This window comes from Lampetra fluviatilis, chromosome 40 (genome assembly GCF_964198595.1).
Source record: "Lampetra fluviatilis chromosome 40, kcLamFluv1.1, whole genome shotgun sequence".
Taxonomy (NCBI): domain Eukaryota; kingdom Metazoa; phylum Chordata; class Hyperoartia; order Petromyzontiformes; family Petromyzontidae; genus Lampetra; species Lampetra fluviatilis.
Window position 1 is genome coordinate 7,100,276 of NC_136314.1, and position 26,987 is coordinate 7,127,262.

Here is a 26,987-nt window from a genome sequence, read left to right on the forward strand (position 1 = left end):
TGCTTCAGAGAATAGACATTTGCAAAACAGCACACAGCACATTACGAAGCATACTCTCTCTCTCTGTGAAATGTTTTAAATAATTTTGGTTAAAACAGTGATTTTGATATTAAAATGACCAGTGATAAGGTCCAGGTGTAAACAATCACTTACATACCCGTCAATTTCACGAGTCTATATTTATTTCAAACGTCCGGTGTTTGGCACAAATTAAAAAAAAAATGCAGGTTGCGATTGTTTTGTTTGTGTGTGGCCATCAGGATATTACTGGTCGAGGTCTCTCCACAATGGACTGACAGACCTTTCTCTTTCTTTACGATCAGAGGAAACAACAAGATGCTCGGTGTAGTCGGCACTTTGCTTCGTTCATTTCGTTTTTTTTAATGCTTTGCTTTATGTAAACCCCCCCCCCCCTTTTTAAAGGAAAGATTTCACAATTGATTTCACGCTCTGCTCTCCTTACCCCTTACCCCTCTCTCTACCCCCCCCCCCCTCTCTCTCTACCCCCCCTCTCTCTCTACCCCCCCCCTCTCTCTCTACCCCCCCCCTCTACCCCCCTCTCTCTCTACCCCCTCTCTCCCTACTCCATGTCCCCCCTATGTTTTCTATGTAATATTTTTTTATTTAAATTTTTTTACAAGTGCTGCATCTGCACCCAGCCATTCTCGCAGTTCTACGGCCTCCGACGGGTAGCTCACATCTACATGCAGAGCACTCCGTCTTCTGCCACCGAGCACACGGCCTCCTCCCGTGCCCACCGCTCCTTGAAGGCCGCTCTCTGATACGATCTCGATTCAAGAGAGCGACAGAGCGACCTCTGATGAGGTCTCTATTCAAGCGAGCAGTCTCTGATGGAGTCCTCCATTCAGTCGACTGACTGAGCGGGTCTCCAGGCAATGCATCAATCCTTGTTTAAAGACAACTCGTGACCCTGTGTATGTGTGTGTGCATTAGACGTGCAAAATGGTGATGTGCCATGCGAGGCATAATGGAAGGACCGATCCTTTGGTTACAATCGAACCTGCTGTTGTTGTTTACTCATCTTTCGTGCGTATTGTTAGTCTTTTTTGTTTTGCAGCCTGCACACACAGTCTGATGAGTTTCTCATCATTTACAGAAAGACAATTGATTTACCAACATTCCTACCTAGACACCGACAGCATACACACCTGATCAAATTTCAACATGAACAGTTGATGACATGCCCAGCGGGCTATGATTTTCGTGCAATAATTCACAACAAGGAACAAAGCCTATCGTTCAAGGACAGCTGGAGGATGCGCTTTCCAATGGAGCACCGTGACAAGATTTTACTGGACAGGAAAACCTGGCCGAACACGTGTTCTAATTAACGCATGTTCTATCTAACGCGTGTTCTAACTATCGTGCGTTCTATCTAACCCATGTTCTATCTAACGCGTGTTCTATTGTGCGTTCTATCTATCACGTGTTATATCTAACACGTGTTTCGGCTCTACACCGTTTACTTCACGAGGTCTGTTTTCCGGAACGTGTGCCGAATGTTCCGGCTGTACGCCGTTTAAAGCCGCTAGGATTTTGCTCAGGTAGCTGTTCGCCAGGCTTGCGAGAGGCGGGAGTTGCTGCTTCAATTGGAAGGTAGTTTTGGTGTGAACGGATCGACCGTGAGAACGATTTAATACCGTGTGCTGTGTTTTTGCGTGATACGTAACATCCTCAACAGGCACAATGCAAATGTTCACACACGGTCATTGAAATGCTGAGACATAGTTAAATGCAGTGGACAGTTTTGTCCCGGATATGTTTGCAAACTACGTGCTTAATTCGTAAATAGATAGCTAACTAAATAAACCATTCAGATTCTTGCATCATAAAACGCAATCTAGAGTGCAACAAGGGGAACGCACGTGATGTCACCGGTGCCGGTCAATGCCCGTTGCAGTGACAGCATTCGCATCTTAGGCGTGTTCACATGCAACTACTTTCATGGAGGCTGTGAATAGAAATGTGCTGTTGCACATTTAACTGCATCGTCGGGTTATGCTCGTTCCAAGTGCATTTCCACGTCATCTGAATCGCAACAATCTCCAAAATACGTCTCCTTGTACACTGCACACACACGCAATCGTCTGCGCACTCCACACGTTTCTCTAAGATGCATGTCGAGTGTAGGTCTTCTTCTTGGTTCTTTCGGTAAAGTCACGTAGAAGGAAAATAATAATAATAAAACATAATAAAATAATTCTCACGACGTTTCGGCCACAACGCAAGCAGCCGTCTTCAGGTGGAGAACAGGTCTGTCGAGAAGGCTGCTTGCGTTGTGGCCGAAACGTCGTGAGAATTGTTTTATTATCTTTTATTTTTATTATTTTATTATTTTCCTTCTACGTGACATTACCAAAAGAACCAAGAAGATGAATCCCTGCAGTCACGAAAGCTTTAAATCGAAAGAGTGTAGGTCTGTTCCCGCACGACGTCATTCTGTGTTCACACGTGGGGGCGAGCTCACGTGCTACATGAGGGAGTCGCGCTAAACGATCGGGGTGCGTAAAAGATGACACATCCCTGTGTCCAAATCTCTCGAAACGTGGCCAATGTCATTAAGATCTCGAAAGCTAAGCAGGACTAAGCCTGGACAGTGCTTGGATGGGTGCACGCCACGATGCGTCAACCAGGTTGTCATAAGGCAGCGGAATCTACTCTTCTACAGTACCTCTAAGCTCCCGGCAACCTTCACCATTTATTTACCATGTAAAAAATTAACACGTAAAAACTAAGTTTTTCACTATAAATCCTTTATATGCGTGGCGGCTAGAGTCCTCTCGTCCTCTGGCTTGAGATGGCTGCCACCTATGGGTCAGATGATTGCCTGCCACCATTAAGCAATTGGTAATTAAATATAATTAATTTTTTCCTAAAAAGTGTAAAGTTATGGAAAAAAAGTTTCCACGAAAATAAATTGTCACGCACAACGAGTCTGTGTGCAAAATGTCAGCTCGATTGGATCACGGGAAGTGGGTTAAAAAACGACCGAAAGATTTGCACGGTCGTAAGCGCGCAAGCAAGCAAGTGAACTTAATATAAAGGATTTAAAAATTAGCACGATTGGCTAAAATAAGTTTTAACGTACGTACACAAACACGCAGCGTGGTGAGGTGTGGTCAATAACCCTCCTTGTCCTGATGATATCGTACTCTTAGGTTCTTTCGGTAAAGTCACGTAGGTAAAAAATAAAATTAAAAGTTAATAAAAGTAATAATGGAAATAAAATAATAAATCACGACGTTTCGGAGGCAACACAAATCTCCATCATCAGGTGGGACCATCACAGCTAAATTTACTGTATCAATACATTTAACTGTGACGGTCCCACCTGATGACGGAGACTTGTGTTGCCTCCGAAACGTCGTGATTTTTTATTTTATTTTATTTCCATTATTAATTTTATTAACTTTTAATTGTATTTTGTACCTACGTGACTTTACCGAAAGAACCTAAGAGTATGAATCCTTGCAGTCACGAAAGCTTCAAATCTAGAACTGATGATATCGGCCGTTGTCCCGGGTGAATCGGCCATTTCGTCTCAGGTCTACTTCGATGCCATGCGCAGAGAACATTGTTGACGGCGTGAATTGTGAGCCCCTAGCGGAGCCAGCGGAAGGCCCTGCTGGCTGGCTCGTGTGTTGTGAAGGTGCAGCACGTGCTGCACCCTCCTCCTCCTCCTCCTCTGCAGCAGAAGATGAGCGCTTGGCAGAGGTCGCAAACGGGTTTTGATTCCTTACCCGTATCCGTACCCGGCCGCACCAGGGTCGCAAATGGGTACCCGTACTCGGCCGGGTACGGGTAGCTGGGTATCGGGTAGGGTACGGGTATCGGGTACCCGGTTGCGACCTCTGGCGCTTGGTGTCTTATTCCTGGTGTCTTGCATAGCGGACCTGTACCAACAGGGCTTAGAGAATGCATTGAGAGGTAGTTTAAAGTGTGCACGTTGTGGCTGATGATTGTTTTTAAGATATGGTTTCATGGGGAACAGAGGCGGAGCCCAGGACCTGTTCAGATATCAATCACCGCTGTTGTTAGCAGTGGTAGAGAATATAATAATAATAATGAGAACAGCCTGTCAATTACGAAGTGATCAATACATGTGGAGTGTACTGATCATTTAATGGGTGACCGGACGATGGATTGTCTGGGAACTCTTGTAAAGGGGGCAGCTTTTGCAGGGATTGGCAGGCTTTGCCCCTGGATTGAAAACTTCAGGGAGGGCATTTGACTGGACTCAGATATGTCTTCCGCGACCACTGCTTGCAGTGGTTACCAATAACGTTACAAACATTATAATCAGTGCCTTTTCAGTCGGCAGAGCTGCAGGGCTTCCCATCCAGTGCTTTGCAGGTGAATATTTGCTCGGGATAGAAAGCTCCAGGCAGCTTTCGTCGCATCCTTCAGAACGCAACAACGGTTACTTCAAGTTTCATGCAATAGTTAAAAAATCTATGAAATTATTAGAGACTCGGAGTTTGTGTCTTTAAAAAACCTGAAATGTTACTGCGGACCTGAGTTTCCATCTCGTTCGTTAAAGGTGACGCTTAAATATTTAAGTGAGCGCGGCAACCACAAAGGCGTGCAGAGTGTGGCGGGGCTGGGGACGCGTCCACACGACCCGCGGTCACAGGGCTCCACTCAAAGGAGAGCTGAACATCTCCTAGTCACCGTGGGGGCGCCACAGCGGCTAGGAGATGTTAACTACCTCGCCTGGTACACAGGAGGTCGTGGGTTCGATCCCGACCCTGACGCCTGCTGCTGTACATTTGGAGTCTGCGTGTCTCTCTCCCCGTGGTTGCGTGGATTTTTATCCGGGTCCTCCGGTCTTTGCCTCCACGTTTAGAAGCACGCGTTTAAGAGTATTTGACTGTTGTACATTTCCACGTGATAAGCCACTTCGTTGAGCTATCATTTGTGGCCAGGTCGCTTATGAAAAAGAGCTATACAGCTCAGAGGGCCTGACCTGGTAAAATACAAAATAGTTTAGTTATAGAACCCAAAACCAGACCCTCTCCTGCGCCTGCAACTAGACCCCATCCTGGTTCTAAAAACCACTCTGTCCCGGGTTTAATCATCAACCCTTCCCCCGGGTGTAAAAATAAATCTTTGATGTGATCCAAAGACCAACCGTGTTGGTCTGAAATAAATAGTACAAATTTACAAATATCTTCAGACCTTAGACATTACTGCCATTTTAACCCTGCACGTTGACTATTATTAGGGGAATGGAGGAGAAATGCTTTTAGAGCTCATGTTAAACAAAAATAAGTTACAAAAATAACTGCATTGTTGAACCCTACAGACAATTTGTGGAGACCCAGCCTCCATTCTTCTGAGATGATGTATACATTCAGATATCTCTCAGTGCAGTGCAATCCGGCATCTGAGACCACTTCACAGACCTCTCGTCAACACAATAAGGAGTATCGCTTTCTCGCCTATTCTGCCTCTGCCCGTGATGTTCATCACACGACAGTCAACCAATATCGTTCATTCTCTTTGTTTTTTTTCGGTAAAGTCACGGAGGTAAAAGATAAAATAATCACGACGTTTCGGAAGCAACACAAGCATCCGTCATCAGGTATGACCGCCCCAGCAAAACCACTGCAGCGTGATTTAATTTAGTCGTTTTCATTCATTTTGTTTTATTTTATATTTTACCTACGTGACTTTACCGAAAAAAATCAAACAGTATGAATCCTTGCAGTCACGAAAGCTTAAAATCTAGAATATCGTTCATTCCCACAGCTAGAATTTAACCAAATTAAGTTTCAGAATCAAATTTAGCGTGATGTTTTTTTGCGTGTGAAACCATTGATGTTCGGGCAGAGACCATCAGCTCTCGCTACATTTTGCGAACTCAGTTTCATGACGGGCGACCGTCTGTATTCAAACCCAGGGTCTCGCCAGTGCCGGTTAAGTCCTCTGACCTCTGACACTGGATACACTCTCAGAATGTGTGTGACCTGATAAGTCTGCGACGGCACGAGCGCTGTGCGGCATGCCGGGGCGGTCAGGGCAGGTGGCGCTTTCAGAAGCGTGCCAGCGTGCGCAGGGCAGTGGGGCCGTGACTGCTGATGAGCTCCAAGACGTGCACGCCCGAGTGGAATCCGCCACAGAGGATGCGCCCATCGCCACCCGAGCACATCGCTGTGAGTGGGCCACCCAGGATCGCTACGCACACACACTCTGCACACAGACACGGCGTCGTCACGCAACCTGCACACAGACACGGCGTAACACACACACTCTCCATACACACACAGCGTCACACACACACCCTGCACACAGCGTCACACACATTCTCCACACAGACACACAGCGTCACACACACACCCTGCACACACACACAGCGTCACCACACACCCTGCACACAGCGTCACTACACACACCCTGCACACAGACACAGTGTCACCACACACACCCTGCACACAGACACAGCATCACGACACACATTCTCCACACAGACACAGCATCACCACACCCTGCACAACAACCGCCATTCGCCACTAAGTGGCGGTGACGTCACCACGACGCTTGTGCCAGGCCATGTGCACCTTGAGGCCACGTGAAGTGTCGAACGCCCGCTGGCAGGAGGTCACGGGGCAGACCCAGGTGCCACGGGTCGACTGACCGAGATGACCGAGATGACTGGCTGATGCACCACCTGTGCCCCCTACTGTGCCAACTTGCTGTGCTTTAGCCACCCGGCGCTCCGCTCGTTGTTGTGAGCGTCGCTCCTCCGCCCTCCGTTGTTGTTGGAGGGCGACTGCCTCCAACTGCCCAGTAGCGTCCTTCACGAGCCTCCTCCACTGAGGCCGATCTTGACACCGCTGGTACCAGTCATCGGCAAGTCCACTCAGCTCCACGTCCTCCTGTACCACATCACTCCATCTCTTCTCTAGCCCGTGCCGCGCCCGTTTAGCCCCCTCGATCCGGCCGAACAAAAGCTGTTTAGGCATGCGGTGGCTGGGCATGCGGGCTACATGACCCAGCCAACGCAGCCTTGCCTGCCGGAGGAGCTCACTGATGGGACTTTGCCCAGATCTTTCAAGGACTTGTGAGCTCCTCACACAATCCAGCCTGGTTAAACCCAGGATGGATCGTAGGCAGGCCAGCCTAAATGTTTCCAACCGGCGAAGATGCTCCACTAGGGGGGTCCACGTTTCGCAAGCATAGAGAAGGGAGGGAATGACCGTGGCCGAGAAGACCTGAAGCTTCGTGCGGAGCGACAGACCAGGTAGCTTCCACACAGCGTCACGCAACCGATGAAAAGATATTGCCGCTCGACTGATTCGGAGTGAGACCTCTGCTGATAAACTGGAGCCGGTCATGAGCACACAGCCCAGGTATGGGAAACTCTCTACTCTCTCCACAACTGCCCCATCACCGATTGGGAGTTGTGGGGGCGGAGTGCCCGATGGTACAAAATACCCAGGCAGGTGCTTAGTTTTGGTGGGGCTGATGGTAAGGCCCCACCTCTTAGTGGCACGCTCCAGTCTCAGCAGCAGCGTCTCCAACTCCTCTTCTGAATGAGCAGCTATTACCAAATCATCGGCATACATAACGTGGTTGACCAATAGGGAGCCATCCCTTGATCGCACCCGGGCGTCGATCAGCCTCCCATTATATCTGTACCAAATGGTAATTCCCCCGGTACAGCTATTGAAGGCTTCACGAACTACGCAGTCGAAATAGATGTTAAATAATGTGGGAGCCAGAGGACATCCCTGTCGCACCCCAAGGTGTACAGGGAAAGGCTCCGACTCCCGGCCACGTAGTTTTACCCGGGCCCGCTCACCATCATGAAGGTCCTTAATGATCGTGAGCAGAGGGTCAGGGACTCCGAAAGCACGAAGAACAACCCAGAGCCCAGTCCTACTGATGGTATCATAGGCCTTGACCAGGTCAATAAAGCAGAGATGTAGGTCTTTTTGGAATTCCCTACACCTCTGCTGTAGCAGACGGACAGAAAATATGGCATCTGTGCAGGACCGCCCTTTCCTGAAACCACATTGGGGCTCCGCAAGCCTCTCCTCAGCATGCCTAGCAAGGCGATGTTGAATAATCCTTGCCAGGACCTTACCCGGCACACTGAGGAGTGAGATGCCCCTGTAGTTGTTACAGTCGGTACGGTCCCCCTTCTTAAAGAGGGGGACCACCAGGGCATCCTTCCAGTCCTGCGGAACCCGTCCAGTGGTCCAGACTGTTGTTATGATGTCATATAGGGCAGTCTGTGCACAAACGCCACCCTCCCTCAGCATTTCGCCTGGGAGATCATCTCTGCCCGGTGCCTTCCCTGGTCTCAGACTCCGGATCGCCCTCAGTACTTCCTCAACAGCCGGTACCTCAGCCAGCCACTCACAGGGGGTGACCTCTTCCAATATTTGAGGCACCGCAGCCTCAGCAGGGTTATCCCCACTTTGTGCCATGATGTTTTCCTGGCTGAGAGATTTTCCCTCCCCCAGGACCTCACAGAAATGCTCAGCAAATCTGCAAACCTGTTCCTGGGGGTCGGAGATTGGATCACCGTTTTTTCCTCTAATGATGGTAATAGGTGTGGCGCTGCAGGTTACTTTTTTGATGGAGTTAAATAGTGATTTGTGATCGCGGGCCACTGAGGCAGACTCCATCTCCTCAGCAACCCGCGACCACCACCCATCCTTACAGCGCCTCACGGCTCTCCGAACCTCCGAGCGAAGACTGCGGTAAACCTCCTCATTCTCTGACGTGGGATGCTGTAGGCGATGAGAGTGGGCCTGTCGCTTTTTCTCAATTAACCTGAACACCTCCTCCGTCAGCCAGGGTTCCCGGGGAGGTCTGGACCGCGTACCCAAAGCAGCCATTGCAGCTGCATGAGTCACAGTCTTAAACCTCGCCCATTTACCCTCGACATCAGGTGGAGTGGGGGACGATGCCAACCCCAGCTGCAAGCGATGATGAAATTCTCGCTTGCAACTTTCATCAGCTAACTTAGACCAGGCCACTTTTGGTTGGAATGGGATCCTGGGTGTACACCCACCACCGGAGTGGAAGAATGGCAGGCGCATCTTACAGATGACTAGTCGATGGTCAGAGGGCAGATCAGCTCCACGGTAGGTCCTGGTGTCAAGGACATGGGCTCGCATCCGCTGGTCCGTCACTACGTAGTCCAGCAGATGTTCTTGCTTGGACCCGGCATGCATCCATGATGTTGTGTGGATGCGCCGATGCCGGAAGAGCGTGTTAGTAATTACAAGCCCATGGGCTGCACAAAAATCTAGCAGCCTCCTACCGTTATTATTGAGCTGATCTGGCCCATGCCTTCCAATCACTCCAGACCAGGTGCCAGCATCATGACCAACTCGGGCATTGAAGTCACCCAACAAGATGACTCTGTCCCGAGTGGCCACTTTAGCCAGCACCTGTGACAGGAGGTCATAGAAAGCGTCCGACTCATCGGCTTTGCCTGCATCCCTCCACAGATGTTCGTCTTCGGTGGGGGCATAAGTAACCACGACCACCACTCCTCGCCTCTGGTTGATGGGAAGGCGAGCCCAAAGTATCCTGGGGCTTACAGCTTCCCACACCTCACCGCCACGCTCCCACGCCCCCTTCATTCTTTTGTTCAGAAGAAGAGCCACACCCTGTTGTTTGGCAGTCTCCTGCCCCGAGTAGAGGACTGTCCACCCCTCATGGTGGCAGGAGCCAGAACCGGTCCACCGGACCTCCTGAATGCCACAGAGATCCAGGCGGTACCGGTCCAGCTCCCGACAGAGGAGTGGCAGCCTCTCCTCCGCAGTGAGCGTTCGAACATTCCACGTGGCCATCCGCAATGGTTTTTCGTTGTTTCTGGAGGAGCCCCGAGGGTTAAAATTCAATCTCCTGGCTCCGCCAAATGGGGTTTGGCCAGGAGACGTCATAAAAGCCTGACCCCCCGGGGCCTCCGGCACAAGCTTATTAATTACAGGTTTATGTTTACTTCGTAGTTTAGTGGTGGTTAATTGAAGGTGGAGGGGTTACCAGCTCCTCGCACCCGTCCAGAGCCCCCGTTTAGCCACTGTGGTGGTCACAGACGCCATGAGGGGAGAGGCCAATGGGCATTGGCCCTCCCCCCACAGCACTGCCCACGACAATGTTGCCCGTCCGGCACCGCGAGGAGGTAGGAGGTTGTTTTGCCGGACACCCTGCACACACACACAGCGTCACACACACACCCTGCACACAGACACAGCATCCCGACACACATTCTCCACACAGATACAGCATCACTACACCCTGCACACACACAGAATCACACACACCACCCTGCACACAGACACAGCATCACGACACACATTCTCCACACAGATACAGCATCACTACACCCTGCACACACACACAGCATCACTACACCCTGCACACACACAGCGTCACACACACACCCTGCACACAGACACAGCGTCACACACACCCTGCACACAGTGTCACACACACCCTGCACACAGACACACAGCGTCACACACATACCCTGCACACACACACAGCATCACCACACACACCCTGCACACAGACACAGCATCACACACACACCCTGCACACAGACACACAGCGTCACTACACACCCTGCACACAGACACAGCGTCACTCCACACAGTGTGCACAAATCCCGACAGCATAAAAATATACATTACACTGCAATGCTACGCAGTATGTACAACTCATCAGCAGGAAAGCCACACACGCCGTATGCAACACGGACATGCCCATGTGTACATGTCGTGCGCCTGCATGTACGTGCTCGCGTGCACGCGCTCGCGTGCGCGCGCTCGCGTGCGCGCGCTCGCGTGCGCGTGCTCGCGTGCGCGTGCTCGCGTGCACGTGCTCATGTGCACGTGCTCGTGTGCACGTGTGCACGTGCTCGCGTGCACGTGCTCGCGTGCACGTGCTCGCGTGCACGTGCTCGTGTGCACGTGCTCGTGTGCACGTGTGCACGTGCTCGCGTGCACGTGTGCACGTGCTCGCGTGCACGTGCTCGTGTGCACGTGGGCTCGTCGTGCCTGTGGCGTGCAGCTCCCAGACGCGCGCGGTGCCGTCGTGCGAGGCCGTGCCCAAGAGGCCCCCGGGCAGGAAGCAGCAGCTACTGCTGCTCTGGCTGTGTCCATGGAACTCCCGCACAGCGCCGCACGGTTGACGCCCGTCCCACAGCTGCTGTTCGCACGCCACACGGCCACGCGGCCACAGGGCAGGGCAGTACTTGACAGGGCATGGCAAGGCATTTCATCACCATTGGTACCTCATTTGCCAGTAAAAAATATGATAATTGTTTTTTTTTACCCTTTTATCTGGCAACAAAACTGACACCTTTTTTACGAGGAGTCATGTTTACATATGTAATAAAGGACTCGATCCTGGGTCTGTCTCCGTTGTCCTTTATTCGGGTTCTTACACTTTTCCCACACGGCCCTCGCTCAGAGCTCTCCCCTTGGCAGCTCCATAGCTGCTCTCGCTCCCGTAGCCTCCACACCTCTGCAGCTCCGCTGCAGATCCCCTGTGCAGTCCTCCGGCTGCCCTCACTGCAGCTCCACCGCTGCCCTCACTGCAGCTCCACCGCTGCCCGTCGTTCCTCCGCGCTTGGTCACCGCTGGCCGACGGTGCCAAGTCTTACTTCCCCGTGTGTGTGGCGATCTCGCCACTCCTCGACCTCCGCCCTGCGTGGCCTCACTCTAACTCTGTCTCCCACACTCTCCCGTCTCTTCCGGTATCTCTCCCTTAAGACCTCACCCCTCTCTCTCACGTGACCTAACTCCTCCCCCCCATGACGTCATATCCGCGAAGCCGTTTACGCCCGCATTACACATAGACCACAATACCTGCAGTCATAATGCAAACAAAAAACATAACGCTGACAGTGCATACATTATCAGAGTTGTGTTTTTTGTTTGCATTATGACTGCATCTATTGTGGTCTATGCAAACATGACTCCTCGTAAAAAAGGTGTCAGTTTTGTTGCCAGATAAAAGGGTAAAAAAACAATTATCAAGACATTTCATATTTACGATATAGTTTTTTTTGCATCTGAAGTTTGCGACCTGAATTCCTGACCGCAGGTAACAACGACGACAGGTAGCCTGTCCTGAACCATCTGCCCCCTTTACCAACCCGCACTGGCTAGCAGAGTCAAGACCCCCACCAACACCAACAGGCCGTGGGGAGGCCTTCGTCTAGCCTTGGATTGTCAAACGGCTGTATCGATATCGCTGATGACGTTTTCAGCAAAGATGTTGGTGGTGATAAATGGTAATAATGGTTGGTGGTGATGTTGGGTAGTGCGGAGTTGTGGAAGTGGCGGTGTGTGGTGGAGGCAATTGTGATGGTGGCAGTGGGGAATGATGGTGGGGTTGTGGTCGTGGGTGGTTGTTGATTTTTGTAGTGGTAGTGTGTTATAGTCGGGAGTTACAGTAGTGGATGTGGGTGGTTATGGAGGTGGTAGTGCGGGCTTATGGTGGTTGCAGCGGTGGTCGTGAGTGGTAGGAAGAGATTATAGTGGCGATGGTGGGTTGTCACAATTGTAATTATTCGCGATGGTTCTACACTGAATCGTAGGGTCACCACCTGTCTGTGTTCGGATGGCAGGAACTAATTTGTTTATTGCAGGAAACTGCACAGTGCTGAAACGCCGAGGTGGATTGGAATAGGGGCTCTAGGTGGCAACCCCGCCGTACCGTGGCCTCGCAGCCCTCTGCGTTGACCCCGGCGCTGGTGCTGAGGAGATGGGTGGCGCTGGGGGACACTGCACAGCTCGTCTGGATGTGGCACTTGGGGGGAAACAGCACCGACACCTTCGCCGTGCGGCTGTCCCACAGCCTATGGCAGCACCGCACAGCACCAAAGCAGCAATGAAACGCCACACCACAACACGACACTACAACACGACACCACAACACGACACTACAACATGACCGCCGTACAGACCACAAACACAATGAAACACAATGCACGACAACACTGTAACATTACAACACCACAAGGTGACACAACACCACAACACGACACTACAACATGACCGCCGTACAGACCACAAACACAATGAAACACAATGCACGACAACACCGTAACATTACAACACCACAAGGTGACACAACACCTCAACACGACAATGTAGTATTGTTGTGAGTGATTTGGTAGTTTGGTTGAAGTGGTGGGGGGCAGCTGTTGTGTTTTTTGGTGCGTGGTGGTATGACTAATGTCGTATTAGTGCGATTGATGTGACAGCGGTGTGAGTGATGGAGTGTTGGTGTGGTTATTGTGGTGTTGTTTGACACGGTGGTGGTATGATTGCTGTATTATTGATATGGTTGATGTAGATTTGAAGCTTTCGTGACTGCAAGGATTCATATTCTTAGGTTTTTTTCAGTAAAGTCACGTAGGTAAAAATTAAAAAATTTAATTAATGAAAGTAAAATAAAAAATCACGATGTTTCGGAGGCAACACAAGCTTCCGCCTTCAGGTGGAACCGTCACAGCACGATTTTACTTTTATGAATTTTTATTTTTATTTTTTACCTACGTGACTTTACCGAAAAAACCTAAAAATATGGTTGATGTAGTCGTGTTGTATGTTAAGTGGTAACGGTGTGATTGATGTGGCAGTGGCGTGGTGAAAGTGGTGGTGGTGGTGGTGTGGTCGTGGTGCTCCTCTGACCGCACAGTTTTATCCTCGGATGCCTGGGCCACCAGAGCGCTGCCAGGCACCCAGCACACGTCCGTCACCTGCGCAACCACCACAAGCAACCGCATCACCCAGAGTCACAGAGCGGAGGGCCAGCGACTCAGGGGGCCTGCGTCCATCCTTGCACTGAGCCACCGCCATCCCCGAGAACTTAGGCCTCGAATCCAGGCAGCCACACACGGTTAGTGGCGTGAGATGATGGTCTCGGCCCGGTCACGAATGAACACCTCGGCTAAGCATGTTCACTCAGGGCACCCTCACTGAGTCTCAACTCTCTTTTTCAGGAGGGTCCTGCCAAGTTTTCGCAGCAAAGGGGCGATGTTGCTGCTGTGTTTGTAATCCCAACCGAGAAATTTCCAGGTAAATTTTTCAGCATTGGGAAAGCTGGCCATTTCCAGTTACGTTGTATTTATTTTAGCTATGGGAGGTAATTGGAGAATCTTGAGGAGACCCATTGCATAACAGGGGTAGAACTACAAACTCCAAACAGAAAAGTGCTCAAGTCGGGAATCGAACCCAGGCTCTTCTTATTGTGAGGCAGGAGTGTTACGACTGTGCCACCCTGCCACCCAACCTCACTGTTCCCAGGCTCCTCTCGCACACTCTGTATCTGTGGCCTAAGTCTGGCCACAGTCGCATGCTGTGGACGAGGTGGACAATCACTCTCTGAGCAGACTGGATGGAGAAGTGAGAGCACTGGACACTGCAGACGATGACGCTGCCGCCCGGCTCAGCCGACGTGTGGCTTAAGAAGAATAGGGCAAAGTCACGTAGGTGTAAAAAATTTAATAAATTAAAAATGAAAACAACTAAAAGACACACTTAAGCGGTTGTGCTTTCGCTACGTTGTCCCCACCTGAAGACGAACGCTTGTGTTGCGCCCAAAAACGTCGTGATTTAATTTAGTTGTTTTAATTTTTTATTCATTTTATTTTTTACCTATGTGACTTTATCGAAAAAACCAAAGAGTATGATCCTTCAATTTCGATTTAAAGCTTTCGTGACTGCAGGGATTCATTTTCTTGGTTCTTTCGGTAAAGTCACGTAGAAGGGAAATAATAAAACAATCAAAATAAAACATAATAAGATAATTCTCAGTATGATCCTTGCAGTCACGAAAACTTCAAATCTAGAAAGAACAGGGCAGTGCTGCCCCGTCCGGCGTATGCCTCACACTAGCCCTGGAGTGACGCGGGGGGGTTGAGAGAGGCACGCGTGTGTGTGCATGTGTGTGTGCGTGCGTGGAGGAGTTGAGAGATGGAGAGGCGTTTGTGTGTGCGTGTGGAAGTGGAGCGTGTGTAAGTGGAGTGGGCGGCTGGGAGGAGTCACCAGGTTCCGAGGCAGGGACGCTCGCCGCACGCAGACGCCCGTGTCCACGTCCCAGAAGCAGAGCGCGTTGTCACGGGAACCCGTGCACAGGATACTGCCGTCTGCACACGCAACGACGCAACATGTCTCAGGGTACACGCTCTGCAGGCCACTGTCTAAACAATAATGGGCCACGTGCCGTATGCCTGGTCTCCCCGTTTCACGTCCTCGTGTGCCCACGTGCTGTTTCTCCGTTTTCCATGTCTCCACGTGCCGTGTTTCGATGTCTGTGTGTCTCCCTGTCTGTGTGTATCACTGTTATCCCCGCCCACCCACCCATCCCACCGTGCGCTACATGTCCCTGTGTCACCGTGGTTGAGGGAGAGTCCCGTGAGCACGAGCTCGTGGCCGGAGAAGGTGGCGACGGGGCCGTCGGCGGGGTGCGCACGGTGCCACATGCACGCGGTGCGGTCGCGAGACGCGCTGAACACGTGAGTGCCGCCTGGCACACACGCCACCTACACCACGTGACAGGCAGAGGATACGACGGGACGCTGGTACAGGTCGGTGTAGGTGTCAGACCCAGCAGCTGGGCAGCAATGTGGGGTCACGTGTTCTCTCACCTTGGTGACATCACGGGCGTGGCCGAGCAGTCGTGCGCACAGCTCCCCCCTCTCCCAATCAAAGAGCACCACAGTCTACAGCACAACAACAACAACAATCACAGAGCACCACGGTCTACAGCACAACAACAACAACAATCATACAGCACCACCGTCTACAGCACAACAACAACAATCACATTGCACCACGGTCTACAACACAACAACAACAACAATCACATTGCACCACGGTCTACAACACAACAACAACAATCACATTGCACCACGGTCTACGGCACAAGGTGTGTGTTGATAGGTGGCCCGCCAAGGGGATCTCTGAAAGTCCTTATCCAGCCCTTGGTAAGGAGAGAGTCCTTATCGGGACTGCATTAAGAGGCTTCCCTGTGCGTGTGCATTGTGAGAGTGGTGGGACAGCGGTTAGCGTGCTGCGCTTAGAACCTGGCGACCCGAGTTCGATTCCCACACCCAGTGAACACCAGTTGCACGTCTGAACCCGTCCTGGGCTTCCCCTAGGTCGACTCAGTCTCAAATGTGCAGTGTGTAAACATCGGCACTGGGGAGACAAAGGCGCCCATGTGCCGTGCCGGCCTTCATACGTGCTCGCTAACAGCACTTGCCCCAACAGTCTGTTAAGGCTACACGGGGGATCTTTGTCTTTGTGAGTGGCTTACGCAGTCCTTGCTGCCCGAGAGGCTGAGTCCAGGGCCGAGCAGCGCGAGAGAGGCGACAGCGTCACGGTGAGCGCGGGGAAAGTGCCGCACCGACGCTTCGCCCAGAGCGCATGCCGGAGACTCGACCCTGCACATACACGGCACGGTGACAACCGCACACGTACACACCGCTTCGACCACGGTGACCCTTCCCGTGAACTTCACTCATTGATTTCACCTACCATGTTGAGGACTCGATCCTCCAGAGTGTTTCGTCTCAGCCACCCTGTGCTCCGTCACCACACTGTAGGTCACAACGCTTCTCAGCGGCCAGTTGCCCAGGCGCTGAGCAGAGGTCGCAACCGGGTACCCGATACCCGTACCCTACCCGATACCCGGTACTCGTTTGCGACCGTGGTGCGGCCGGGTACGTGTACGGGTAGGCCGTGAGTCACTGGTGAGTCACCGTTTGTCACTCATTTCCCAACGTCTTGTCTCTTCTCACAATTCAAGTTCCTAGAATCAACCCACCCACGCCTGCAACATTGCTTCATCCCAGAGGTCGCAATCAGGTACCCGATACCCGTACCCTACCCGGCCGGGTACGGGTACCCGTTTGCGACCCTGGTGCGGCCGGGTACGGGTAAGGAATCAAAACCCGTTTGCGACCTCTGGTGCTGAGCGCTCACCTGTACTTGTGCGGGGGGCGGACGCTGGGCTTGCTCTGCAGCTTCCCCATCGCCACCTGTGGGGCACTCAGCCTCGGCAGGCGACGGGCGCCATTCAAACCTGCGGAGTGAATGGAGGCCTTGGGCTTAGGGCAGGGGTGGGGAACCTTTTTATCTGCCAAGGGCCATTTGGATATTTATAACATCATTCACGTGCCATACAAAATTATCAACTTAAAAATGAGACTGTTATATTTGGTCAAACATTTCATTAACTGACCCCTAATGTGATGGCTGGAACGGCTTCTCTTTGGCGAGGCGTGTGATGTTAGCTGGTGTTGATGATGTTGCTACTCGCAGCTGCTTTTCCAGGTTTTCTCCTAGATTTATTGAATTTCGAGTCCCGTCTGCGGTTGCCTTGGCAGGGCCACACTAAATGATTTTGCGGGCCTTGTACGGCCCGCGGGCCGGACGTTCCCCACCCCTGGCTTAGAGCGTCGCACACAGCGCTCCAGAGACGCTGCATGACTTCCAGATAACATTTAAACAGAGTGTGCGACACACGTAGAAATGTCACCGCACAGCTTGAGTCCACACTTATACACGCACTCTACTGTCAGATTGTTCAATGACATTCAAACTGCGGATGCTTTTAATTCTCAGAGCTGGAATTTTGCCAATTAAAAAAAAACGAATTTAATGTGACGGTGTTTTTTTGTTGTTCAGTAATTGGCTGAGACCAGGTCACCTCGATTAAAATTCTCATGATTAGGGTAACATTGTGTGTATGTGTGTGGGCAATAATTAAATGTGATTTATATACTGTGTGTTGTATCTAATTAAAGGTTATACATTCTAAATTTGAAGCTTTCGTGACTGCAAGGATTCATACTCTTAGGTTTTTTAGGTAAAGTCACGTAGGTAAAAATAAATAATAATACTAAAAAAAATAGAAGTAATAATAGAAATTACATTTTATTACTTATTTTTACCTACGTGACTTTACCGAAAAAACCTAAGAGTATAAAGGTTATACAGCCACCACAATGGTAAAGTACGAGAAGAAGAATTGTGAGCGAGGATCATGTCAAGCCACTGAGGTGGTGCTCATCTCTCGTTTACAGCCCTGGAAATTCCACATTCCGATGGCGTGAGTTTATCCACCACTTCATATTCTTAGGTCTTTTCGGTAAAGTCACGTAGGTAAAACATTAAAATTAATGAAAGTAAAATAAAATAAAAATCACGACGTTTCGGAGGCAACACAAGTCTCCGTCATCAGGTGGGACCGTCACAGCCAGATTTGCTGCATCAAGTGAGGCAATGATTCAAGATGTAATCCCTTAAAAGCAACTTGTATGTTGTTTCTACTTGCTTTTAAGGGATTACATCTTGAATCATTGCCTCACTTGATGCAGCAAATCTGGCTGTGACGGTCCCACCTGATGACGGAGACTTGTGTTGCCTCCGAAACGTCGCGATTTTTATTTTATTTTACTTTCATTCATTTTAATGTTTTTACCTACGTGACTTTACCGAAAAGACCTAAGAATATGAATCCTTGCAGTCACGAAAGCTTCAAATCTAGAATTATCCACCACTGTTGACTTCCCCACAAAAATAGTCCTAATTGTATCAGTCCCCGTGGGATGATCGATCTTCTCTTTGCGAGCCGCTCGCTTGACCACTGAGCTGCCACCTGGCCGGATCACGGCGGCGAATTATATTGAACCGCGGTGAGTGAGAATCGTGGCAGCCATGGTGATGAAGATGCACATTACAGCACACAGCTGCAGTTTGTTTCACTGCGGAGTTAACTCAATTATACCACGGGCGGTTTACGCGGGTTTCATATTCACCGTGCTCATTCGCACCTTTTACGGGCACACTGGTTATACGATCAGCTTCTCACTCTTCGAACATTGCATGTGACCTGGAACGCTAGAAACACATTCCTGCGGAGGGAGCTGGTAGGAACGTTGGGTTGCTCGGTCAATAGCCAGGGTCAACGGCGGCGTGGTGTATTCCGCAAATATGCCCGACTGTGAGGGCGGGCACAAGCCGGCGTGAGTAGGTTAAACGTTGAGTTTTATAAGGGCACCACGGGGTGACCAGCCCCTCCCCACCCAGCCCCACCCCTCCCACCCCACCCAGCCCCTCCCCACCCTCCCCACCCAGCCAATCCCCACCCAGCCTCTTCCCACCCAGCCCCACCCTCCCCACCCAGCCCCACCCTCCCCACCCAGCCCCTCCCCACCCTCTCCACCCAGCCCCTCCCCACCCTCCCCTCCCCACCCAGCCCCTCCCTCCCCACCCAGCCCCTCCCCACCCTCCCCTCCCCACCCAGCCCCTCCCCACCCAGCCCCTCCCCACCCTCCCCTCCCCACCCAGCCCCTCCCTCCCCACCCAGCCCCTCCCTGCACGACCGACGGACACAAGGACACAATAATCCCCTGTGGGCTGGTGGAACCAGTGGGTTCCTACCAGTATAAGAAAAGCAAGTATCCGAACAAACGCCGTCACCTAGGCACCAGCATTCACAAGCTGAATGTTGCCATCGTTGGAGCAGGTGCCAGAAGTCGATGCACCCCTTTCTTGTCGCATATGGACGGATGAAGAGCAACTTGCGTTTACGTTTCTGTGTTTGATCATTTATTATTACACGCTTTTATTTAACTCACTCTGTCTGTTGTCGTATCCTCAAATATTGTAACTAAATTTTAACCCACTTCCCAATGTGGTATCGACTGCAAACTTCGTATACTTATGTCATACTGATGACAATACTATATTCTATCATAAAAATATTTTAAACAATCTTTTTACATGCTTTCTATTAACTCACTCTGTTGTTGTTGTCGTATCCTGAAATCTTGTAACTCAATTTTAACCCACTTCCCAATGTTGTATCGACTGCAAACTTGGTATACTTATGTCATACTGATGACAATACTATATTCTATAATAAAAAATAAAGTATTTTTAAACATTCATTGTTATAGGTTATGTTTCCGCTTGGGTCTAATTGTCCACGCTCAACTAACGTTGGCTGTAAATCACCACGGTCCCTTACGTTACGGCAAGCTTCGGGCCCACTTCCTGGAGTCGTGGAGTTTTGCCATCACGAGTACGGTACATTTAATGAAAGCGTGTTTTTTTGGTTTTTTTTATATTACTTATCCAGGAAATAGCTTCAGTGAATATGCGGTAGATTGATTCTCCGCCTCCCCCTTAATTAAATGACATTGGAGTGGAGTTGGTGAACCACGCAGGAATACGACTCCCAAACCATCAGTGGTATTAAGAGTCACGATGATGATGACGATGATGATGTATGCGAGACACCCACCTGACAGGTAACGAGGTGGTGCCTGTAGCAGCTGCACAAGAAGCAGGTTTTTGACCAATCTGCCTGGAGTTTCAGCATCCTTCCCTTGTGTGCAGACGTTTACTCTGGGCACGCTAATTTTGACACAAACACAAACAATAAACTTAACCTCCCAAGCAGGCCTTTATTATGAACACGTTTTACTGACTCAATGAGCCACAGAGGTCGCAAACGGGTTTTGATTCATTACCCGTACCCGGCCGCACCAGGGTCGCAAACGGGTACCCGTACCCTACCCGTACCCGGCCGGGTACGGGTAGGGTACGGGTATCGGGTACCTGATTGCGACCTCTGGGATGAAGCCATGTTGCAGGCGCGGGTGGATTGATTCTAGGAACTTTAATTGTGAGAAGAGACAAGACGTTGGGAAATGAGTGACAAACCGTGACTCACCAGTGACTCACGGTCTACCCGTACCCGGCCGCACCAGGGTCGCAAACGGGTACCCGTACCCGGCCGGGTACAGGTAGCCGGATATCGGGTAGGGTACGGGTATCGGGTACCCGGTTGCGACCTCTGGTGAGCCATTAGAGTCTGCGTTTGGATTCAGCTAAAACCACTTAAACCGGTTATGGTTCAATTGGCTCTGAATGGTTTTAGAAAGGTTAGGTTTGTTGATTAACTAATTGTTAGAAACTTGTTTGAACCAATTCTAATTTGCATATTTGTAAAAAAAATATCTAAATAAATATCTTCCACCTAAGATACATTGCAGGCGACAACAAAAGGTTACAGAGGAGGTCTTGGCTTAAGAATTTTGCTACGTTTTAACTAATATGCAGTAATCACTGTTTGAATTGGTTCAAACATCCTTAAATCTAGTTCCAGTTTTAGGTTTGGTTCGACTGTCCGGACTAAACACATTCCTGCGGAGGGAGCTGGTAGGAACGTTGGGTTACTCGGTCAATGGCCAGGGTCAACGGCGGCGTGGTGTATTCCACAAATATGACCGACTGTGAGGGCGGACACAAGCCGGCGTGAGTAGGTTAAACGTTGAGTTTTATAAGGGCACCACGGGGTGACCAGCCCCTCCCCACCCAGCCCCACCCCTCCCACCCCACACCCTGCCCCACCTTCCCCACCCTCCCCTCCCCATCCAGCCCCTCGCCACCCAGCCCCTCCCCACCCTCCCCTCTCCACCCAGCCCCACCCCTCCCATTTTTGTATGCACGACGGACGGACACAATAATCCCCTGCGGGCTGGTGTAACCAGGAGGTTCCTACCAGTAACATGTATACTACAATGGATGGCTGTAGATACAGTATTTGCAATTCTTAATACAAAAAGATCCGACCAACCGCCTCGTCACGAAAACCAACAATATCATCAAGACTTCCTCTTGACTGATGAAGTAAGTCGGCTTGGGCAGCACACATCACATGGATGAAACTGGTGACCTCCGATTAGCGCGGTTGGCTACGTACGGTGCGAAAAAGAAGTTCAATATGCATACACACAGATTGGCAGCCAAAGGATAACAAAAAAACGTCCAAGAACATGACCACCATAGAGATGACATCAGCTCGTGTGATAACATCAACTCGTGCACAGGAGTGAGATGGACTGTGGCATCGCAAAAAGGACCATGAGGAATGGTGAGAAGGTTCGAGTGGGGAGGCCTCCTTCCAGCAGTGGAAACACAATTGTGCTTTATGAGTCTCCTTTTCATCTTCTTGGTTCTTTCGGTAGTCACGTAGAATGGAAATAATAAAATAATAAAAATAAAACATAATAAAATAATTCTCACGACGTTTCGACCACAACGCAAGCAGCCGTCCTCAGGTGGAGAACAGGTCTGTCTTCTCGACATAGTCACAGACCTGTTCTCCACCTGAGGACGGCTGCTTGCGTTGTGGTCGAAACGTCGTGAGAATTATTTTATTATGTTTTATTATTATTTCCATTCTACGTGACTTTACCGAAAGAACCAAGAAGATGAATCCCTGCAGTCACGAAAGCTTTAAATCGAAATTTCAGTCTCCTTTTGTTAAAAAATAAAAATGTTCCGACTAAAATTTAAAATGTTGCCAATGTAAGTATAATTTAATCATCATCAATGATGAAACACAGTGGATGATGATTCTCCTTCATGGATGACGATTAAATTGTACTTACGTTGCCAATATTTGCAATTTCAGTCATAAAGAGAATTGCATTCAACACTGACGGACCGTGACTCACCTTTACCAATGATAGAGTCAGAGAATCGTTAACAGCAGAAGAAGAAGACGCACTTTGGTAAATCCCCACAGAAATTACCGAGTGGCTACAGTGGATGTGGAGTCTTGGGTTCCGTGCGAACCATCTCGGCGGAGAAAGTACCGCCCGCAAGCCCCTCGTCTGTTCATCTGCCTACTGCTCTGCCTACTGCTCAAGCCGGATTGAGGTCAATCTCTCATTAGACCTCCCGCAACGCTAAAATAGCATCGTGAACCTCCTGTGTCTCTATGCCCCAGTAGACAACATATCTCACGGAGCCGATTCATATTTTCCATGACCAAACTCCCGAACCTGCTCTGTACATGTATTTGTGGAGATCTGTACGGTTTACATTGAGCTGTAGTATATTAGAACCCTTAGATAATGGTGGCAATCCATTCTTGAGCCAGCAACAACTCACAGCCCTTTGTCAATCCACTGCTGGATGAATGCCCCCCTACGTCGTGTCCACCGTGGGGGTTGTTATATCAGACTTCACCACACTGGCCAATGCGCACTGGTCTATGCATACTGGTAAACAGAGTCCAGGATTGGCTCGTATATCACTGCAATATTTTGCTGTCTTTTCTTGGATTTTCTGTTTGCACAAAATCACATAGTCACTTTAAGATGTTTTCTTGTTCATGTTTTTGTTTTTTGTTTGTTGCGGTTGCACCCGATTCAAGAGCCGAATGGCTCACAGGGCTACACCTAATACATGAACTTGAACTAGCCACTGATGTTAGCTGCGACCAGGAATTTAAATGGGCTCGCTGGTTCAGAGTCCAGTGCATTATCAACCACTGTGCCACCGCTCCACCGCCTGCAACAGTAGGAATATGTACAACTTAATTGTCAATCCATTGCTGAATGAGGCCCTCCCCATATCACACGCTAGTCAGTACCGGTTGGCAAAGTGGGGGTGGCTGGGGCTGGTTCAGACATATAGCAATGACCAGCCACTTACATTGGTGGTCGGGATCAATGAGCAGTGTGCTAACCACAGCGCCACCGCTCGTCGCAACTAAATGACAATACAATACAGTATTCTGATTCTGTACATTGTTGACTGTAATTCACTGGTACATGCAACGACCTTTATTGCAGTTGCATTTGCAAGAGTCTCATGACCCGCTTTGCAAAACGTATTTTGGTTCCCATAGTCACACGGGCCTTTATTACCTTATTGCATTGTCCACTTAATTGTGGCTACAAAGTGCTATACGACCGCACTCGTTGCCAATTGTTATACCCTGGCACAGGTTCAGTTACTACACTATATGGGGCCAATGAAGACGGCACTTTGTACGTGGTAATGAGTCGCACACCGCTTGACGATGGCAATGAGTCGTATTCACTGCCTGACGATGGCCGATGGTCGAGCTGGTAGCCACAGGAGGAGGGAAGCATGCCGGAGAGGATGTCCACCCGAGCTGGAGAGGGAGCGATGTAACAGCCATCTCGTGTGCACGTGGGTTGTTGTTGCATCGTTGGACTGAAACTTTCTATTCCTGCGTTCGGTAGCGGCAATATGGTCACGAGCTAAATGCCGATGTGGAGAGGTCTGCCAAGGCAGGAGGGGGAGGGCTCCAGGAGGGGGGGGGGGCTCCAGGAGGGGGGGGGAGCTCCAGGAGGGGGGGGCTTCAGGAGGGGGGGGGGCTCCAGGAGGGGGGGGGGGCTCCAGGCGGGGGGGGGGCTCCAGGAGGGGGGGGGCTCTAGGAGGGGGGGGGCTCCAGGAGGGGGGGGGGCTCCAGGAGGGGGGGGGGGGCTCCAGGAGGGGGGGGGGCTCCAGGAGGGGGGGGCTCCAGGAGGGGGGGGGGCTCCAGGGAGGGAGGGAGGGGGCTCCAGGGAGGGAGGGGGGGCTCCAGGGAGGGAGGGGGCTCCAGGGAGGGAAGGGGGGGGGCTCCAGGAGGGGGGGGGGCTCCAGGAAGGGGGAGGGGGCTCCAGGAGGGGGGGGCTCCAGGAGGGGGAGGGCTCCAGGAGGGGGGGCTACAGGGAGGGAGGGGGGGGCTCCAGGAGGGGGGGGGGCTCCAGGGAGGGAGGGAGGGGGCTCCAGGGAGGGAGGGGGGGCTCCAGGGAGGGAGAGGGCTCCAGGGAGGGAAGGGGGGGGCTCCAGGAGGGGGGGGGGGGCTCCAGGAAAGGGGAGGGGGCCCCCGGGAGGGGGAGGGCTTCATCCAGGAGGTGGACATCAGGTCCGTGCGTGGTTGATCATGATGAAGCGGTTTAACACGTAGGCTTACACACCGGTGTGCTGTACTAGTGACAAATTGGCCACGTTCTGTTTACGTGACAACCCTTACTAGTTGGCTGTGTAGGGTGGTGGAGGGTTTTAACGACACATTTATATATTTACGCGATCTAACTCAACAAACCTCTCTATTATCATGATGAAGCGGTGAGATGATCATCGTGTGGCGCAGTGTCTGTGGGTCCAACCCCAGACGCGACACCCAAGCATCCAAAGTGGTGTTTGTTGGTGATGCTGGATGAACTAAATACCAGATCCAAAAAAAAATTAACCCGTAAAAACAACGTTTTTCACTATAAATCCTTTATATGCGTGGCGGCTAGAGTCCTCTCGTCCTCTGGCTTGAGATGGCTGCCACCTATGGGTCAGATGATTGCATTGCACCATTAAGCAATTAGTAATTAAAATAATTAATTTTTTCCTAAAAAGTGTAAAGTTATGGAAAAAAATTTTCACGAAAATGAATTGTCACGCACAACGAGTCTGTGTGCAAAATGTCAGCTCGATTGAATCACGGGAAGTGGGTTAAACAATGACCGAAAGATTTGCACGGTCGTAAGCGCGCAAGCAAGCAAGCAAGTGAACTTAATATAATGGATTTAAAAACAGCAGCTCCTATCTTTCGTCTACACACACGTAGGCTGTGTCCGATACGAGTTTTAAGCTCGTGTTAATATATTTGCCATGCTTTAATATTACATTCAACCACGTCATCTTATATATTTACAAAACTACTGTGGAAAGTATAAAACCCTATGGCGTCACTACACGCAACCTCACACGGATATCGCGTTCGATTTAAATTTCATTTGACCATAAAGAATGCGGCGATAATGCGTTGCCAGTGGTGCACAAGCAAACAAACATCAACTCGACACATTCACCACTCTCCATTACTGCCCTGCCATAAAGATGAACAATATCGAGTGGGTAACGTTTCGGGCAAAGGCCCTTCTCTATGAAAAGTCTCAATTCCGTTCTGCTGAGGGCTATTGCCCGAAACGTCGCCTATTACATATATTTTCATCTTTACGAGCAGTGATATGAACGAACGTGTCGAGGTTTTGTTAATCTAACTTTAGTTGACTACGGACGCGACGAGAGGAGGGAGCAACTTGCCTGGGCTCCCGGGGGGCTCCACGCACCGAGCCGGGCAGCGCGTCCAGACCAGCCCGAGGCTGCACGGGGAGGCCCTAGGCCGCGATCGCCTTCATTCGAAACGAGGACGACGGCGGCCCGAAGCGGACGACGAAGCAGAGGCGCGAGGTGCTGACGAGGAAGAGGAGGGGTGTGAGGAGGAGGTGGTGTGAGGAGGCGGACGAGGAGGATGTTGGACGACGATGAGGGGAACGAAAAGCGGGGACCGCGAGGGGAAGCGATGGGCGCTGCCGTTACCGTGGCAACCGTTAGCATGACAACCGTTACCGTGGCAACCTCACGCGGCTTCAGCTGATGTGAGGCCGTGGGTTGTTTGCATACAAAACAAATTCAAGTTCATTTATTAGGCGTAGCCCCTGTGAGCCATTCGGCTCTTGAATCGGGTGCAACCGCAACAAACAAAAACACGAACAAGAAAACATTCTGCGGTACTCTATGTATTAAGGCGTTATAGGTCGATTAATAATTGTTTGCGAGTGGGAGGAAAACGGAGCACCTGAACAAAAATAAGGCACGAGATGGGTCAAGGGGCCGTCCATAAATGACGTCACGCGATTTTGGACGATTTTTTACCCCCCCCCCCTCGTCACACGGCGTCACAAAAAGTTAGACCCCCCCTCAAATATGACGTCACAAAGCTCTGCCCCCCCCTCCCCAAGAAATAAAACATGTTTCAAATCGCTTTAAACTATTGTCATTGTAGTGCGTATTTAATGTGCCGCTGCAGGAGAAAACATTTATTAAAAAGTCTATTTAATTAAGTAGAACGTGTTGTCTATATTTATTTAAAGTTGCGCATTTTGACGTGACGTCACATTCCCCCCCCTCGTCACAAATGTCTGACCCCCCACTCCTAGGTGCGTGACGTCATTTATGGCCGGCCCCCAAGGGACGCGACATCCCTTCGAGACAGACGGTAGAAGGCGGGTGGAGTCGACATTTGTGCTCTAGCGCCTCCTCCTGGCGAGCCAGGGAGCAAAACCTCGGTGCCCACGTGGAAGGGAATTCTCGCAAAAGTTGTGCGGTCAT

General features: G+C 50.6%; 1 protein-coding gene across 2 annotated transcripts; it reads right to left on the minus strand.

The window, feature by feature from the left end:
* Nucleotides 1-3,466: 3,466 nt before the first annotated feature.
* On the minus strand, nt 3,467-26,214 carry WDR31 (WD repeat domain 31). 2 transcript variants are annotated; one of them, XM_078874998.1, is made up of 11 exons: nt 25,920-26,214; nt 20,314-20,426; nt 16,986-17,085; nt 16,318-16,444; nt 15,647-15,721; nt 15,394-15,541; nt 15,045-15,145; nt 13,689-13,756; nt 12,709-12,850; nt 11,043-11,190; nt 3,467-6,213 (listed from the first exon to the last, which is right to left on the minus strand). In XM_078874998.1, the coding sequence occupies exons 3-11, from the start codon at nt 17,033-17,035 to the stop codon at nt 6,056-6,058; spliced, it is 1,017 nt and encodes a 338-aa protein (XP_078731124.1). In that variant the 5' UTR covers nt 17,036-17,085; nt 20,314-20,426; nt 25,920-26,214; the 3' UTR covers nt 3,467-6,055. The 2 variants fall into 2 exon arrangements, with proteins under 2 accessions (XP_078731124.1, XP_078731125.1); XM_078874999.1 differs by lacking the exon at nt 20,314-20,426.
* Nucleotides 26,215-26,987: the final 773 nt, after the last annotated feature.

Coding starts and splice junctions, on each gene's coding strand:
- WDR31 (XM_078874999.1), bottom strand. CDS start 17,035: ATGGGGAAGCTGCAGAGCAAGCCCAGCGTCCGCCCCCCGCACAAGTAC. Junction 16,445..16,985: donor CGCCCCCCGCACAAGTACAG/GTGAGCGCTCAG, acceptor GTGTATGTGCAG/GGTCGAGTCTCCGGCATGCG. Junction 15,722..16,317: donor TCTCGGGCAGCAAGGACTGC/GTAAGCCACTCA, acceptor GTTGTGCTGTAG/ACTGTGGTGCTCTTTGATTG.